The 15570-nt window shown below is 43.9% G+C and overlaps 1 protein-coding gene across 3 annotated transcripts in view; it reads left to right on the top strand.

Moving 5' to 3' along the window:
- Nucleotides 1–15570, top strand: part of LOC310689002 (transmembrane protein 263-like) — a 312856-nt gene that overhangs the window by 160746 nt on the left and 136540 nt on the right. For 2 of the 3 annotated variants that reach the window (XM_083466207.1, XM_083466208.1), the window contains exon 2: nt 13835–13960. The exons of the other annotated variant lie outside the window; for it this stretch is intronic. In XM_083466207.1, coding sequence (XP_083322333.1) covers nt 13921–13960 — 40 coding nt within the window. In that variant the 5' untranslated portion in view covers nt 13835–13920. The remainder of the gene's footprint in view (nt 1–13834; nt 13961–15570) is intronic. 3 annotated transcript variants of the gene reach the window in all.

The following is a 15570-nucleotide window of genomic DNA, read 5'->3' as shown; positions in this document are numbered from 1 at the left end:
TTCCACAGCGGCTGCGGTACAGATTTAAGCACTGTGCTTTAATTATAGCTATAGCCCTCTAGTTAGACGGAGAGGCCTGTGGGCATCCTCTTTCAATTCTGATACATATTTAGTGGATTAGGATGTAGTGTCTGAAATTTGCTACAGTCTGAAGCAGGGCAAAGAAGGCCTCAGCACAGGCATCAGTAGCTTTTCACCAAGTCTGCAAGGCAGATCAGTTCATCTCTCTGGGCTGCAGATTTTAGAGGAGGATCACCAAGAAAACGTTTCTCTTCACCCAAACACATGCTTAGAAACTGTGGGATGCCAGCAGCTCGCAAGGAGCATCTGGCCTACCAGATGATTTTCTTCAGTGCCCAGGATCCTGCCTGCCGTTCTAGGTGGCTCTATACTGCAGCTCTGTGGATTATTATTCCTGTCACGGTCATTGATGGCATCATCAGTTTGTACTGTGTGACTGAGTGCACATCTCAGAGATCAACAGAAGACCAGAGGAGCCTAGGGTGTGGCAATAAGAGACATCTGTCTTGGAGGAAAAGGAATGCTACCTGCTGCACTAAGCAGGTGTAAGCAGTGTAGGTCAATGCATGCCTGTCCTCACTGGTGGTGGCCAATGCTAGTAACTGCATCTTATTCAGGAAGTACTTAAACTGGTCACAGAAGCACCTTTGGCAGTTTCTACTGCCAATGTATACAGCCTTCCCTGGCATTAGAAGACTATCAACCCTGATTTAGAAGAAGTAACTCCGAGCATTGCATTGGTTCTTATGTAGTTCAAATTTGTCAAGAAGGATCCCGCTTTAGCTGGATTAGTAATTCTTCTACTGTTTTCACTGGAAGCAGTCCTGAAGAGGTCATGGACTTCCCTTGCCAGCTGCCTCATTTGTAGCTGTGTTGGCCACATGGACATACAGATCAGTATAAGTACTATAGTCTTTGCCACATTGTGGGTACAATATGCCCTGTTCTTCTTTGAAGGAAGGGTGTTAGTCCTAGTGTGCTTGAATAGAGGGAGAAATGACTACAGTTGTTGGAAGTGATAATATCATTATGTGCATGTTTCTGTTCCACCACAGGAGGTATGCAAAGTTCTGCAAGTTACCGTGTTTGCCTTTTTTAGCAATAGAATTTTAAAATAAGTTACTCTTCCTCCTAAAATGCATTCTGATGCCATAAATCTGTGAGTTTCCCTGTCTAAAATAGGAATAATACCTTCTTGGGATATTTGATCATTGGTAATCAAGCTCTGGTTTAAGTAATGCCAGCCATACTTGAAGTAACTCTGTACCAATCTCTTTATTTGAGAATGTTTGATTACAAACCAATGTACAGGCAGTGAAGCAATATATGTCATTCCATGCTCTTTTTCCAGTGCTCAGCACCACTCACTGCCTTTGCATTTACATCCCTTTCAAAGGTCCATGTGTCCCACAATCATCTGATGATAAAGTGGAAGGTGAGGTGCAACATTTCTAAAATGCTTGGCTTTCCAGTATGCAGACTTGATTTTACTTAGTTACAGTTCAATTCTAATCAGATCTACTCAGAAGTAAGACCTATTGAATTTGGTGGGACATACTCCCAGGTAAGCGGGGTTAGGAATGCATCCTTTCCCAAAGCGATTTACATGAATTCAAAACTAAAACACCTTGAAGAAAACAGATAGAATGGCTTTAGCATCAGAATGAAAGGCTACCCACAGTAAGGATGAATGCCTTGCTCCACACTCAAGGCCACATTGGACATGTATCCTAAGCAATATTTAAGTTTTTAATAGTCTTGGAGATACACAATGGCGAAGGGGAAGCAGAATTGTGTCCCAAGCTGCTGCTGTCTTAGGTAAACAGAAAGATATGCCTTATACAAAGTCAGATCAACGATCCATCTAGTTCTCCAATGACAGGCAATAGCTCTCTAGGATTTCAGAAGGAGTCTTTCCCAGCTGCACCAAGATGCCAGAGATTTAATGTGACACCTTTTGCATTCGGAGCAGATGCCGTATCACAGAGCTATGACCCTTTCCTCATTGTCCTGCCTAGGCAGGGTTCCCAAGCTAAATTCAGCTTCCATGATACAGTGAGCTGGCCTTGATACTGATAGCTCCAAATGTTTAAAAAAAAACTTGCAAATGGTTTAAAAATCATGCACTTTGACAATTATATTTATTTATCTGCTGCATTTGTGTACATTTAAGAAACATTGACATATAGTCCAGTTTTTCTCACCAAGCATAAGGGATGGGATACCAGTAAAACTATCAAGAACAAATAATTCTGTGATTCCTGCATGTGCCTGTGGAATGCTTAAAACATTCAGTGCAGATTTTGTGCAGCACTTTTCCTGGATCTTCTGAGTTTGCATTTCTTGCTGCTCTGTTTTTCTCCATTATCTTATTCTTTGTCCCTGTGGACATTTGAAAGCAATAAAATTGTTGGCAGAAAGAATGCTGGATACACAGTGCCATCGTTAAAACAGAATTGCACCCTGCCACACCAGTTTTGCACTAAGCCCCTAAGTCAGTTTTCTTGGTCCATTTTAGCTCTAAAATGAGGGTTTTTCATGTGCCCCCCCCCAAGTGCTGCAGCTCAACAAATCCCTGTTTTGGGTTTCGGGTGAGCTTAGGAATATATGTCCCTACAAGCAAGTGCCGCACTTGAAATGCTGCTAGGAATGCAAGCATGTGGGTGACAGACATTCATTTCACAGCATGGCACGGTTTTCTTTCTTTTTTTTAAGTGGCATGGTTGTCAGTGAGCAGCGGCCCTGTAGCAAGATGTGTTTCTAAGCATCTGCTGCTTCAGACGGTCCAGTGTGTATCACTTCCCTTTCTCTCAGGCCGGCCGTGAGAGTCTGGGGGCAGTCAGAGGGCCACGCGCTGAGCCGTCTTGATTTGCAGGATCAATGAAACCATAAAACGCTAAGTGTCAAGCTAGCAGAGCTTCCAAGTTCAAGTGTTTGACTGCTCTTGAATTCTCTCCCCCTTAGGGGAGAAGAAAAAGCTTTAATTTATGAAGTGTCACAACACATTACAGCGCATCGCATCTTAATACGCCACTGCATGGCGCTGGCATTTGTTTGCTTTAATTCCTCAAAATAGCTTTTATTTGGAGCAAATGTTCCCTTCTACTCAAACAGTTCCTGGTCTCCCCTGCTGTGTGTTTTCACAGCTTCCCTGGGGACAGTTACTCCTGCAGAGCTCTGCCCTCTGCTGGTGATGGGTCAGGCCTTTGTCATGAGTTTTAATTGTTCTCTTCTTAATAATGGGGAAGGGGAGGAGAAATGCCGCCTTTTGTTTCTTCTAAACCGCAGTTCTCTGGGGATGAGATGCAAAATGGCTCGTGTAGAAGATGGGGGGGGGGGAGAGAGCGAGAGCACATCACTCTTGCAAAAACAAAGAGCTTTCCGTTTCATGGGAGGAAGGAATGAAACCGAGTTCCGTTTAATGGCCCTCGGTGACGTCCTTTTCTGAACATGTGGTGAAGTAGGAGCTTTCCAGATAGTCAGACTACACAGAGCAGTGCCAAATCTCTGCCAGCTTAGGCAGCAATTCCATCTCATTTCCTGTTGCTCCTCACAGGCCTCTTATTTTCCTGTGCAGCAGCAGTCAGATAGGAATGCAGAGAAGCCCTATCGAAAGAGCACCCTGTGCCCCTCACCAAGACTCAACAGCTAGGGATGGGCTGAGGTGTGGCTGTAGTGTACATGCAGAAGGGTCCAGGTTCAATTCCCATCATCTCCAGGTAGGCTTGGGAACATCCCACTTCCCAGAAAAGTTGCTTCCAGTCTGAACAGACCAGGAGTAGGCAACATGCTGTCCGCCAAATGGTGCTAGAGTACAGATACCCACCATCCTTGACCCCTACTGGCTGCAGATGGCTGGATCTGGCGGCAGAAAACCCCCCTAAAGATAATACTGAGGTTGATGGTGTGGCTGAAGAGGCAGTTTCCTGTTTTCACAATTCCTCCTTAAACCTTGTTGAAGCTTTCAGAGGAAGTGGTAGTTTGTTGAAGCCTTTTTCTCTTGCCTCCAATAAGCTGAATGAAGCAACTTCATAATTAAACTTGCTTAAAACAAAGCTTTCTGCTCTCCCTTCATGTGGCAGGGAAAGAGCAGTGTGTCTCTGAGCATGTGCAGAATGCCCCCTCGCTTGCAGCTGAGCAGTACCAGTACCTTTTTTCTAGAAAAAAAAAGTGCTGGCTAAAACAATAAACTTATCAACTTGAACTGCAACAGTGGCTATCTCTGTGACAGGCAGGGACTTGTTTTATCTATGTAGTTAAAAGCTGGGAGTGGTAGGTTCCTTTCTTTAAAAGCAAAAACCAACCAACCCAAAACTCCTTTCTCTTCTTGGCTCCTATGGAGAGGCAATGCGGAGCAGCCAGGCAGCATCACAAGAAGAGAGCAGCAAGGGGCTAGACGAAGCCACTATAAACTCTGAAACTACTCATCATTTCTGCGCCATGCAGGGCTTGGGCAATCTTTCTCCTGCCTCCTCTACTGCTCCCCTGCTTGGGCCATTCTGATATCCCAGCATGTGAAAGAAATAAAACGATTTCCAAACGACCAGCAATCTTGTGACAGTTAAGTTACACTACAGGAAAGTCTCCCCAAAGATCTTGTCTTCCTGGCCGCCTTTATGCTCCTTGGCTTTGGGCTTTGAGAACTAAAGACACAGGGTTGAGCCAAGACATTTTGCTGTTAGAGGTGAAGGTCAACACCACACCCAATTCTACATATGGAAGTCATCCAGACCACAACCTGTTAACGTTGATTACAGGGCAGTCTTAAAAAATTATTCACCTATATGCTGTTTTCCCTCCAACACTGAACAAAGGCCAGTCCATTCCATTCCATGGAATTTTGGCATGTAGATTAAGTGGTGCTGGTGGTTGTCCTTACTGACTGATAGAATCCAGAAAGGCAGCTGATACCTGCTGTTTTGCATCTCTAGTTATTTTGTGCATGAATTTGACTGAGGGTAGTGCATCAAGCAGTGTTCTTAAGTACTTACTTGGGCTCTCTATGTTCCAATTTGGCTGGTGATGCAACAGACACCCATTCATCACAGGAAGGCAGGGAGAACAGAAGTAAGAGTGGAACGGAGACAGTGAGTTCCATTGAAATTGGCAGCATTCAGCACTTGACTCACACATGCTTGCTGAGACAAGGAGAGATTGTTGAGCTCTTGAAATGGAGCCGATGGTGCCAAAGAATAACAGCCATCTCCTTGAATATTTCCTGCTGGTGGGAAATAACCAACCTTGCTTATTCAACAGCTGTGTTGCCAAAATGGTAGCTCATTAAATCATGACCTTCGCTACCCTTTGCGATCCTAAACTATTTATAATAACAACCCCTGTTGTAATAGGAGTAACTGAGGCTGGGCTAAAACAGGGTTCTGACATCTCCTTTCGTTCTGGTGCTGGCTGGGTTTCCTCGTATTTACATGCATATAAGACTGGCCTGCACAAATGCTCTATGCGTAGTACAAGCCATTCCAATGAAATTCAGGTACCAATATGTTATGTGTGAGAGAGAGAGACTGTAAAAATAACTTACCTTTTCAACTATATTGTATTGTTATGAGTATGTTAAGAGCAGCAAAGCAGCCATGGTCTGATGCATCTAGTTCAATAAACTGTAATGGGGGAACTTGGCTTACTGAAGACAGAATGCGGATTGGAATCTCATTTACATTCCCTTGAATATACAGGGCACCTTGAGAAATAAGGTTAAGGGGGGGAAATATCCAGTTCCTTGTCCTGGGTTTAGTTGCTTGTCTTTCTTTTACAGAAAAGAGTGTCAGAAGGGGAATTAAAGCATATTTTTGCTGTAGCACTGATTTTTTAATTTATCTCTGACATGATCTTTGCTGGACCAGGTTTCTTCCATGTTGCCTTTCTTGGAACAGAAATATAAGTCTTATGCCTGAAAGTCTTATGCCTGAAAGACTAGACTCTTCTCAGCATAGGAGATGTGCATTCCTATGGCAGTGGTGACCTAGGTGTTACTTTAGCAAATAACACCAAAGCTCCATTTTACATTAGTTGGCCTGCATTTGCTTTCTTTTGTCTTTTACTTGAGTGTTTTATCCTAGGGGTGTGCCCAGATATACCCTATTTTTTTATATAAAAATAATGAGGATCGTGGCTAGGAGAAGAGAGTATGAGGTAGGGGAAGCAGTGGTGGAGGAGATACAAGGGAGACAGGAAGCAGACTGCCACCTCTGGAGCCAGTCACTTCACTGCGGCTTCCAGAGAGAGACACAGGTAGAAGATCCACTCCAGCCTTTTCTTCGGTCTGCATCTTTCTCATGGCTTTGTCTCCACTGGCCACCTTTTGTGGAGAGAGAGATATGGGGTTATGAAGAGCTGCTTTTGTGGTACAGAAGCAAGAAGAAAGATGAGGATCCATTCCACCCTCCACCCTCCAGATCTGCCTTGCCTCTAGTCCAGTGTTTCCCAACCTTTTTGGGGCAAAGGCACACTTGTTTCATGAAAAAAATCTTGAGGCACACCACCATTACAGCCCCGTGACGTCAGCGCGCAGCGTCACGCCGGGAGGGACGCACGAAAGTGTAAGTTTCAATTTTTTCCCCTCCCCCTTGCCTTCCTTCTGTGCCAACCGCCAAAAAGCCAAGAAAAAAGCCAAGACTTTAGGGCAGCAGGTCGACACGGAAGAAGCTCCTACCTAAGGACAGGTGCGACGGCCGTGTCCTCTTCTGCCACACGTGGCAGCCCTGCCTCACGGTCGTGACTCCCACCCTGATTTCTCCCCGCAGGTCGAGCGGCACAGGCAGCCCAATGTGTCCAGCCCAGACACAAGCCCCGCTTCCCCACTCTAGATCCTGAATGCGACCAAGTGCTCTGGACTCCCGAGCAGGGTGGGAAAGAGGACTCGCATCTGGTAGCCTCCGGGCTCCTCGCCTGCTCGAGGGATGGCATTGCAGGCAAGCTGCCGGCCGTCGCCATCGCCGCCCCCTCATGCGAGTGGACCTGCCCGGAGTGGTGGGCCGGGGGAGGCTTGCTCTCTGTGGGGATGTGGCCCGCACGCGCGGCCCCGCTTCCTCCTGCCCAGGGCTGAGCTCCTTACCCGCGATCTCGGTCTCGCGCACGCGGATCCCACTTATTCCGAAGCTCACGCCACTAGCCGGGGCTCTCACACCGTGCCAGGGCGAGGCGGCGCGGCCCACTGACGTCATCGCGGCTCGCCGCCGCCCTCGACTTCCCTGTTCCCTCCCCTCCCTCGGGTCGCCGTGGTTACCAAGGACTGCAAGCTGCTAGGGCGAGCGTGGGGCATTAAGTGGGAGAAGGAAAATTAAAATTAAAACTCGCCTGAAGGCCGCCTCTCCGGATATAAAGCTATCTTTCGAATTTTTTAATTTTTCCCGCGGCACACCAGGCAACGTCTCGCAGCACACTAGTGTGCCGCGGAACACCGGTTGGGAAACACTGCTCTAGTCAGCTGGGCACAGGTTTCTCTCTGCAGGAAAGATCTCCTGTTTTGGCTTCTTGACCAACTCTGGTTGTGGTTGCTTTGCTAGCTTTTTGCCTCTTTACCTCTCTCTTGCCCTTATTTGTCATGTCATCAAGACTACCGTAGCCAGAGGAGCTGCATGATCTCTGGACTGTATTCCTGAAGGAGCTTCTCCACCCCCATCGTTCAGCCCGGACACTGAGGTCCAGCACCAAGGGCCTTCTGGCGGTTCCCTCGCTGCGAGAAGTGAGGTTACAGGGAACCAGGCAGAGGGCCTTCTCGGTAGTGACGCCTGCCCTGTGGAATGCCCTCCCAGCAATGTCAAGGCAATAAGCAACTATTTGACTTTTAAAAGACATCTGAAGGCAGCCCTGTTTAGGGGAAGTTTTTAATGTTTAATGCTGTATTTTGTTTTTAATATTCGTTTGGGAGCCGCCCAGAGTGGCTGGGGAAACCCAGCCAGATGGGAGGTGTATAAATAATAAATAATAATAATAATAATAATAATAATAATAATATAATTCTTTATTAATTAATATATATTTTTATTTATACCCTGCCCATCCTTTACAACCAAAGTGGTTAACCAGTTTGTAGCTTTAGGCTTTTCTCCACTTTCCCACTTTAAATAGGGATCAGGTGGAAGCAAACCCAAGTTTACAAAGGGAGGTAGCAGCTCTTAGGTTTGGCTTTTCCTCCTCTTTTGGAAGGAACTGCACCCCAGGGATTTGAGTCAGCAGGTTAGAGCAAGAGAGCTCCCAAAATCAACGCTAATCCTGACGGAGTAAATTAATTGATTGATTCATACACTTGACCTATTAGCCAGCCTCAGTACTACAAATGGGATGAGGATATCCTATTTATCATTTCAGCACGGGGTAAGGCTCTTGGAAAGCAAAGTCTTTTAATGGTCTATAAATTTGCTACCCTGTGATACAAAGATAGTAAGTGCAAAGTATTGACTATCCTCCCCCTTTGTTTCTGCCTCTCACATCCTTGCTTGCTCCAGCCTGCCTGCATATCACATGCAGAGCCCAGTAGGGTTTTGCCTGGAAATCACTGGGATTATCTCCCAATTTTTTCTCAGATAATTCAACCGAGAGGTTATGAAGAGCTGAATGATTTGGAGGCTTGGAATCACAGGCTGTGAGATTTAGGTTGCTCACAGGTGCCTATCTGGACAGAACAGTTCGATACTTATTTTATCTTCATTTAATTGGCTTCAGGAAAAATCTATCTTCTCTACCTTTTTAAAGGCCTGTGTGAGATTTTGCAAGGACAATATGACCTCAGTATGTTGGTTTCCCCTCTCCCCCACATATACACTGCCCCTCGATTTTGAATAAACAATAGCAGCTCCCACTTAATGGCAATTGTCTGGTTTAGAAAGCTGCTTTGTGGTTCTTTGGGTTTAGGGGGAGAGTTCAGCTTTCAAACACTCTCTACAAACTTAAAAGCTGTAGCGTGCTCACTGAGTCCATCTTATACCATTCAACATACGACGGGAAATGGAACGACCTGCCTCTCATTCCCAAGTGAATAACAATTGAGTAATATATTTGGGACGCAGAATAGACACAGCTGATCTCTGAAGAAATATTTGAAAAATTGCTAAGGCATTTATGTATAGATTATGAGCAAAAGGGTAGTGATACATTGGGAAAGGGAGGGAGAGAGTGCCATTACTGAATTGCGTTTCCCGAACATGTCTACTGCCTGGCAGATAAATCTTGTTCACATTTACTTTGGAGTCAATCGCACTGTGTTCAGTGGGGCTTATTCTCTTATTAATTGTTCTCAGGATTGCAGGCTGAGTCTCCCAACAGGATCTTTCTCTATTATTAGCCATTCCAGAAAGAAGGAAGTTCGCCAAACCCTTTCCTGGTGCTCGGTTTTGGGAAACAAATGAAAACACAGTGGACTTTGTTACAGTATTTACAAGAAAAATAGTTTCTACTTCATAGCCATCAATACCTTGGCACTTTAAGTCCATTAAACTGCTGGCAGTGATAAACTTTAGTAATGGGCAAGTGTTGATGTAAACAGGGGAAGAAACCTTTGTGATTTGCTTGAGCAGCTCTTGGTTTTACAGTGTGACTGTGCCATATGAAAGGACTTTGGCCAGTGTCCAGTTCCTCATGGCTTTAGCCAGGTGTCTTTAGGAGAAAGCCACGGGCAACTGTCTCACCCCAAATCACAAAATAACAGGAGTGTGAGGAAGTCAGGCTGTGTCTCTTTCATGATCTCTCAAGGTCATTGCAACTGTAAGCGAAGCTGAAATAGACTGAATTTGTGAAGGGCTGTGGGTTAAAATAATAGTAGCATGCTGAGCTAAGTTGTTTCGAGACACATAGATAAGCTGTTAAGGGGATGCCTCACCGTATCATCCACAGGTTTCTCAGGAAGATAACCTTATTTATTCTGTTCTTCATGCAGCCTCTTCAGTATGGGGAGAATATTTATTCTCCTCTGCTTCTGCACAATGTACACTTTCATAGTTTCTGAAATAGTACCAATTTATTTTCTGCCGTGTATCATTCTCTGCTTTCTTCCATATATAGTCTAAGACAGTTCTGACCTGTTTGGAAAGAATTGTGGCAGTCTTTATTTACTGTTGGCGTGAAAATAATAGCCTAAAACCCCTCAGTGTGGCTGAGAGAAAAGGGTGTGGAACCTGAACCAAGATTCTGTTCTATCTTAGAAACAACCTTCACCTGATTTACTTACTTACTTACTTACTTACTTACTTACTTACTTACTTGTGGATGAGAGCTTTGGTGGTTTCATGTTGTCAGGTGTAAACTAGGCTGAGAAATCAGTGTTTTCTCCATGCAGTCCTGCCAAGTTGAGTTTGAGGGGGGAAATGTGTTAGAACGAGGCAGTGTGCTTCTGAATACCAGTTGCTGGAAACTGCCAGGCAGGGAGAGTGCTCTTGCACCCGGGTCCTGCTTGTTGTCTTTCTGTAGGCATCTAATTGGTCACAGTGAGAACAGGATGGTGGATTAGAAGGGACACTGGCCTGCTCCAGGCTCCTCTTGTTATGTTCTTATGCTTAAATGCAAATAATAATAATTCCAACATTGCTTTTCATGTTTCCAGCAAGTCATCTTGTAGTACCTATGTCATACTGCATGTATACTGACACAAGATTGGAAAGTCTTAAATCAGGATCACATTTGTACCTAGTACTGTTCCAGATTTTTGAACTTCAAATGGCTTCGTCACTATGTAATTCCAGCCAAACAGACACCACATAGTGACTATGGGGATGTCATAGGACCATGCAACTAGTCAGATTTGGCTATGTGATGGCCACACTAAAGGCAAATGTAGACTCCCATTGCCCTCACTTGATCCAATCGTGCATAGCTGAGCCAATGTGGATGAAAGTGATGTAATGTGTGTTGCAATGTACGAGAGCCCCACAGAAAGCATTCTGGAATCAAGCTGGATTTTCAGAAAGGCTTTATTTAGTTGCAGTCTTGCAGCATCGTAAAACAAGCCGTCTTGGTACATTCAGGATACACAGCACACAGGTGAAATGACATTCAGGGAGAAGCCGTCAGCTCTTCACATCCCTACCAACTAACAAAGAGCCAGCCAACCAACAACCACAGTGGGAAGTCACCCATGCCTCTTTATACTAGCTGGCAAGGAATCGATTAGGCAACGCCCCATGTCTCGTGATGCTTAGTCATCACATGCTCCTGAGTCAGCGTTCACAATTAGCACAGAGTGTTTAACTCCTCAATACCCACAACACTCCAACAATGCAGTACACTGGGAAAACTGAATCCACACCACATTACTTTCAGTAGAATGTGTAATCGGGTGTAGATCCCCATCCCCATCCTACCCAACTAGGCTATTGTATGTGACTGGATCAAAGTGAGAGAGGGTCAGTCCAGTTGTGGTAACAGTGAGGACCAGTTCCCTCTTTTTTCACATTCCAACATACCCCCCTTTATAAACACTTGCACCCTTTTGCAAAGGGAGGGGGGGAATCACCAAAAAGAAAATGGACATTTCATGGGGGGAGGGGGGATGTTATCCCAACAGCATTTTGGTTCAACATTATACCCCACCTTTCCTCAAAGATCCTCAGGGTTGTATTTGTTCAGATTACTACACATTATCCTCACAACAGCCATATGAGAGAGGTTAGGCTGAAAGGCAGAAAGTCTGTAGAGGCGTTGATCCAGCTGGCTCACCAGTAGAAATAAGTGATCCATGTTGGAGAAAGGAACTCACAGAAGATAATTTCTCTGTGGTTGGAAAAACCACAACATGTCTTTTCTATTAAAAGCCACAATATGTCTTTTCTATTCTGAAAAGAGATGATATTTGGTGGATCCCTCCCATGACTTTACATTTTTCACACGAGTAGACCTCTTATACACAGCCACTCTGTGAACCTCGTGGCTGAGATTTGAAGCCACCTCTCTCCAGCCCAAGTCTGAAATTCTATCCAAAACACAACATTAGCTCTCTCACAAGCCTTCCTTATCAAAGTCAAGTGTGTCTGTCTGAAAAACTGCTGCTTCTGTGGTCACAAGAAGCGCTTCTGCAAGTCATGAATAAAATCTCTGCGTGAGAAGACTTTATAATTTTCCTCACAAGTCAGACATGCATGTTCTGAGACAGTGTGCATGTATTTGATTTGCAGGGGAACATGGCTATAATAAGTCTTTCCTGAGTTTTGTTCTGGGAACAATTTGGGGGACTGATTAATGGAAGTAGGAAGTGACCCTGCTTCATGTACCAGGCAGAGTGGGCCGAGAGGTATGGATAGACAACAGAAAATAACAGTAGGATAAAACTAAAAAAAAGAAGTCCAATCTTAAAAACACCCACTGAAATAAAAGTAGCTTCAAGGCTTGCCTCAGAGTGGCAAATAGTTCTTTCCTGATACACTAAATTTGACTGTACTTGAATCCGAGTCAAATCTAGGCCTTCACAAAGTGAAGTGCCTGCCTAGTTCCTTTGTAGTCATTCTCTCTGGGACTTTTGCCTTAACTCTTTGGTGCACTTTCCTGATGTCTCAAAAGAGGCAAATAAGGAGCAAGATTTATCTGTTTTGGGAAACACATTCTGTGAAGGTTCCATTACGAATTCTGATATGCTAAATTTTGTTGTACAGGTACTTGAAGCTGAGCGAAATCCAGGCCTTGGCAAAGTTAGACATGTGCCCAGTTCCTTTTACAATTATTGCCCTTGGAACTTCTGCTTTTAACTCGTCTGCATGCTTTGCCAACACCGTTTGTCCTCAAAGCCATGTGCAGCAAAGGAAGCACACAAAATTTCAGGCTGATTGAAAAACGCCAGATACAGTGGTGCCTCACAAGACGAAATTAATTCGTTCCGCGAGTTTTGTCGTCTTGCGATTTTTTTCGTCTTGCGAAGCACGGTGTCGGGAAAGTTTTGGGAAAGCTTCAAAAATCACCAAAGTCTTTAAAAACCTCAAAAAAGGCTACCACACCGCGTTCTATGAGTTGCTCCTCGAAGTCAAGTCGCAACTGTATTAACGGTGTTAAGCAAAAGGAAACAAACTTGCAAGACGTTTCCGTCTTGCGAAGCAAGCCCATAGGGAAAATCGTCTTGCAAAGCAGCTCAAAAAACAAAAAACCCCTTTCGTCTAGCGAGTTTTTTGTCTTGCGAGGCGTTCGTCTTGCGAGGTACCACTGTACATCATTTGTATGACTCTCTGATGCAAGCAAAAGAGATGACATGTTGCTTTGTGTGCTTCAGCAAAGTCTACCTTGGCAGTCAACTCAAGCCAGGAGGCCTCTAGGAAGCCAGATTGCCGAAGGGTCAGCCATGCATGAAAGCAATGAGATATGTTGAGCATCTGTTTCATTAGTGCATCATTAGCACTGGTTTATTTCTCAATGCCTCATCAGAGGCAGGGAAAGGGCGTGGGTAGCATCTTTCCTGACTCCTGAATGCACCTGCAGGATACCTTGTTTACATCAGGTAAGACTTTGCTTGATCGTCATTATCTTGGAAAAAATGAAATGGGCACCAGTATCCTCTGTAATAACTGTTGTTTGCTGAGAAAGAAAAGCAAGCAAAATAATAGAAACTAATCTGATCATGGCATCTAATTACAGAGAAAAGGAAACCACTAAAGGAACGTTTTGTCTTAAATATTGCAATAGCACCCTTAGAGCATTTTGTAGTTGGAGGTATGGGTTAATAAATATTGACTATAACTTCCCAAACCTATTAAGCCTGAACAAGTAAATCTCATCTTATTTATTAAATGTGTTTCAATGAACTTCAACCAGTATTAAATTTAGCATCTTAAAAAAACAAAAACCCAGCAACCAGAAAACCCCAGTGTCCTCTAACTCCCAGCAACCAGAAAACACATACAGTGCAACCACGGAGTAAGCTTCCAGAAGCAATAAGCATCTTTTCCCAGGTACTTGCCATCAGATAGCATGGCGCCCCAAGTTGCAGTACATTATCTAGCTGTGCCGGGTAAGTATCAGCCATTCTTTTTTATTATCACCCTACTTTAATAACTATTATTACTATTATTAAATAGTAAATATTCTTATGCAGTAAATATTTAATTAGCTATTGGGACTTGCAAAATCTATTGCTTTCAATAAACACACAGAGCAATATATTATTCTGATAATTTTAAGGAAATACTTGGTATTCAGAGCATAAAATTAGAATGGCTAATGGCTCTATCCTTTGTACATGGCAAAGATGCACTGCATTTCTCCTCCTGTAGCTCAGCGATAATGTTATCTTCCTGTTGGTATAATCCTTCAGCTCCTGCCCGAGCCTTGCACTACACTCAAAGCATTCAAGGGGCCATTGATTTTGGGAGCTCGAATGTGATGTTAGAGATAGAGAACATCCACAGCTTTCAGCGAAGACGAGCAGAGTGGGAAGAAAAATTGTAACTGCCCAAAATGAAGCAACTGTTAAAACAGAGCTTTGTGTCTGTGTGTGAACAGCTGCATTTGAGTTTATCTATCACTATCGGCCTCATAACCAGTGTTGCTCAGGAATTCTGAGAAACCAAAAACTCAGTGCACTTTTGGAAAGTTTAGTCTTCCATCTTGATTCAGAATGGCATCCAACTGTATGCCACCATAGACAAAGATCTGATTCTTGATCTCAGGAACCATCATGCAAAAGTTGGGAAATCTTAAGAATTGTCGAAATGCATGGTGCACAAACAAATAATTTTTAAAAAGCATATATAGTAGATTCTAAAGCAAATGCAGCAATGCCTTGTTGCTCATCAGGCACCTACATTAACATTTTCTGGTGCCAGCCAAAGACATTCCTTTTCCTCCAGGCCTTTTAACACCTTGTAATATCTACTTGTGTAACACCTGTAGCTCCTTTTTTAATTCCACTTCCCATCTCTGAATGTCTGTTTTATTTCAGCTGGTCTGTGTTTTAGTCATAGTTTGTTAGAAGGGTTAGTTCTTCTTAATTACATTTTTATAATGCATGAAACCACACTTCATTCAAAAATGGATTTCAGGCTAGTATACATAAAAATAAATTGTAATACAACACTTAAACCCATTGTGAGGCCAGGCTGCCTTACTAAACTTGTATGCTTTTATTGTCTTCTTTGCTGTGTGATTTTTATATTGCATTTGTTTTGCATTATCGTATGCTGTGCTTTGATTTAGCTTTGAACCTAATTGTTGAAGGTCACCTAGAGAACTTGCATTATGAGGTAGCAACAAAAGAAAATTTATTCAGATACTGTGTTCTCCAACAGTGGGGAAAGCTATATAAGGCCTACATGATGAATCTCATCTCCCTATGTTTTTCTCTTGGAAACACGCCCCCCCCCCCCCGCTTCCTCACTTCCCAAATGACCAACCTATAAATGTGTTATCACACAGCAGGAGCATGGAGGTCTATGGACCTGCACAGGGATGAGGGGAAGGCCTTGGATGAGCTAAATGTTTCCCTAATACCTTATCTTACTACCTACTTGTCCTCTAACACCCATAAAGTAGACAAAGTAGTGGTGTAAAAAGGCATAGCTTACTATAGTGTTAGCAGCCCCAGCATGTCCATACCAGTTGGTTAATTGCATTTGTTTGGAA

This window comes from Podarcis liolepis (assembly GCF_965112155.1).
Source record: "Podarcis liolepis genome assembly, chromosome: 1".
NCBI classification, from domain to species: domain Eukaryota; kingdom Metazoa; phylum Chordata; class Lepidosauria; order Squamata; family Lacertidae; genus Podarcis; species Podarcis liolepis.
The sequence above is the reverse complement of the archived record's forward strand: the minus strand, read 5'-3'. Positions and strand labels throughout refer to the sequence as shown.